Source organism: Lipotes vexillifer, unplaced genomic scaffold (genome assembly GCF_000442215.2).
Source record: "Lipotes vexillifer unplaced genomic scaffold, Lipotes_vexillifer_v1.1 scaffold1081, whole genome shotgun sequence".
In the NCBI taxonomy this organism is placed as follows: domain Eukaryota; kingdom Metazoa; phylum Chordata; class Mammalia; order Artiodactyla; family Lipotidae; genus Lipotes; species Lipotes vexillifer.
The window spans coordinates 483,839-486,925 of NW_006779039.1; the positions used below are offsets into that span (position 1 = coordinate 483,839).

At 58.5% G+C, this 3,087-nt stretch overlaps 1 protein-coding gene across 2 annotated transcripts in view; it reads left to right on the top strand.

Moving 5' to 3' along the window:
• MAMLD1 (mastermind like domain containing 1) overlaps positions 1-2,257 on the top strand; it is a 56,188-nt gene extending 53,931 nt beyond the window's left edge. For both annotated transcript variants that reach the window (XM_007452113.1, XM_007452114.1), the window contains exon 5: positions 2,217-2,257. In XM_007452113.1, coding sequence (XP_007452175.1) covers positions 2,217-2,257 — 41 coding nt within the window. The remainder of the gene's footprint in view (positions 1-2,216) is intronic.
• The last annotated feature ends 830 nt before the right edge of the window (positions 2,258-3,087 follow it).

Consider the following 3,087-nt stretch of genomic DNA (forward strand, 5'->3'; position numbering starts at 1 on the left):
CCCCCCCCCCCGATGCCCCAGCAGCGTGAAGAGACCCCTGCTTGATGGCGGCACCCCAGGATGGCAGAGGCCCGTCCCCCAGGCCGGCGTCGGCCGTGCCCTTTGGACTTGGCAGTTTCTGTAGCCGTGCCGCTCACCAGACTTTTCGCTTAAACTCTGGATGCTCTGGCTTTCTGTGCTTCCTTGGATGAACGCTGGCCAATATCCCGTTGTCCCTGTAACTGTGGACCGTTCGAGAAGCACTCCCTTTCATCTGGCAGACACTGCCCACTTCCTCCACTCTGACCTCTGCCCCAGCCTCGCCTTCACTTTGGTTTCCCAGGCCCTGGGGGTGTCTTTCCTCTCTACCTCCCTCCCTTCCTTTGGACTCTTCTGCCTGTCCTCTGCTTTGTCTTTGGTCGCACTCTGTAGCCTCCACCTGCCCTTCCCCCACTCCGTACAACTTTCTGTTATTTGATGCACCTAATGGAGTAGCTGGTGGGGACGGAGTTAGGGCTGGTGTAGACAGCAGGGCACAGGAGCCGGTTCCTGGAAGCAGAGGGCTGGGGAGGCAGAAGCAGTGGATCTGCAGTTAGGAGACGCTGCACTTCCGCAGCCGTGTCACCTTGAGCAAGTCACTTACCCTCTGTGAGCCTCAGTTGTCACGTCAGTAAGCTGGGGCCATAGGTCTTCTGCCCAGATCTCCTAGGGCTGGTGGGAAGTTCGATGGCAAGAACAGAGGTGAGAGGGCTGCCTTCAGAAAGGCCTGCCCACCCTGAGCAGCTCAGCCAGAGCACAGGGCTCCCTCAGCTCCCCCAGTTCCCGATGGGGTGGCCTTGGGTGGTCATGCGACCCCTGTGCCCCTGAGGTCCTGTCTCCCCACCCCACGCGTTAGCAGGAAGACGGCAGCTCCAGGGCTGAAGGGCAGCATGCCTGACACCCACCTCCCAGCAGCCCCGGGGGGAGGGGGGCAAGAGCTCGGACAGGAAGCAGGCTGAGGGCGGGAAGCTGAAATCGCTTGCGGTGTAGTCCGCCCACTGCCACGTGTTTGTCCTCTCTGCCTTGGCAGGAACCGAGGCCGAGAACTGCCCGACAGGCCTGGGCGCTGGGCACTCTCCCAAGCGCCGGCCCTCCGAGTGCAGAGAAGCAGGCCCCGGGCAGCCTGTGTTGTCGGGTCAAGGCATCTGGGGGGCGGGGGACACAGTTCCGAAAGTAAACTCAGGGAGGCGTGCTCCCCAACAGAGCTGCAGACTTCTTGAGAAGGGGACAGAGGCGGCAGCGGGTGAGCACTGGACTGGGAAGCAGACCTGGGGCCCAGTCACAGCCTGGCACCGAATGGCTGAGGGGCTTGGGGCCAGTTGTGCCTTCTCCCGGCCCTCAGCTGGCTGTCTCGCGGCTGTCCCGTTGAGCGGCTCCCAGCCTCAGGGCTGGGACTGCAGCCGTCAAGCGTGGCTCCTCCCCCTGCCCGCCCAGCTTGCAGATGGAGACCGGGAGCCTGTTCCCATCGCCCATGTGCGGCCAGTCAGGCAAGCGAAGGGAAGCTGGGACCGAGTGGCTACTCCGGGTGTCGGACAGTGCGTCAATCTGATCGTGTGATCATCGCGCCCTTCGTGCCAGGACCACCTGGAACAAGCCTTGGCCCTTTCCCCATGACAGCCCCGATATCCCTGGTTCGCTCAGCCATTCTTTGCCCTCGTGGTTGGGAGTCCAAGCCCTACCTCCAACACTTAGGGTCCTCCGAGTGCGGCCAGTTTGTCTGGGTCTCCCTGAGGCTGGCATGCCCAAACTCTTGTCAGCACCGTAGACATAGTCTGGCCAAGGCAGAGTCGTGTAGGACTGTCACCTCCCTCCTTCTACATACTCTGCTTCTATTAATGCAGCCTAATGTCACATTTGCTCTTTGGGTGACCACATCTCACTGCTGCCCCATCCTGAGCAGAAGGATGTCCAGAATGCCTAAATCTTTCTTCTCCGTGCTCTTGCTGTTAAGCTCTGTGTCTCCTGCCCTATCCTACGCTGTCGCAGTTGGTTTTTTAACCCAGGTGCAGAATCCTACTTTTATTTATACCTGCGGAGTTTTGCTTGGGAGGGTGGGGCATGCATGCGAGTGTGTGTTGGTGTGTTCACTCATGCTTTCTGCTACACCAAAGCCAAGTCCTGAGTCCCCACACAGAGATCCCAAGGCTAGTATTTCTCGGTAGCCCTAATCTAACACTTCTTTTTCATCTTCTATTTAGGAAGAGAAGCAGAAATCAGGTCTTATGGCAATGATCCCTGAACAGCGGAGTGCATATCTCGCCCAACAGATGAGTCAATTTCAAGGTAAGCACTTAAAGTCAATGTTCTCGAAAGGGTGGGCCAGGGGGAGTGTGTGTGAGGTTGGGGGAGAATTCATTCCAGCATAAACAGTTACTGAGATGTTTCTGAAAAGCATTGAGGGGAAGAGAGGAGGTCTGCAAGGCACTTCCAGAGCAGCCTGGTTGGATCTGTTACATAGAAAGCTTAAGTAGAGTCCCAATGAAACGCTCAGTCTTAATGACTCTGAAATCACTGGGGTTTTTTTTTTTTTTTTTTTTTTTTTTGGCCGTCCGCGGGCCTCTCACCGTTGTGGCCTCTCCCGTTGCGGAGCACAGGCTCCGGACGCGCAGGCCCAGCGGCCATGACCCACGGGCCCATCCGCTCCGCGGCATGTGGGATCCTCCCGGACCAGGGCACGAACCCGCGTCCCCTGCATCGGCAGGCGGACTCCCAACCACTGCGCCACCAAGGGAAGCCCCTGGGGTTTTTTTGTGTTTTTTTTGTGTTTGTTTTTTTTTTGCGGTACGCGGGCCTCTCACTGCTGTGGCCTCTCCCGTTGCGGAGCACAGGCTCCGGACGCGCAGGCCCAGCGGCCATGGCTCACGGGCCCAGCCGCTCCGCAGCACGTGGGATCTTCCCGGACCGGGGCACGAACCCGCGTCCTCTGCATCGGCAGGCGGACTCCCAACCACTGCGCCACCAGGGAAGCCCTGAAATCACTGTTTGATTCAAGAGATTGATTCAACCATGGCATCTATGACTGTAATCAACATTGACTGGCCGCAGATACAGCTGTCAGCCAAAAACCAG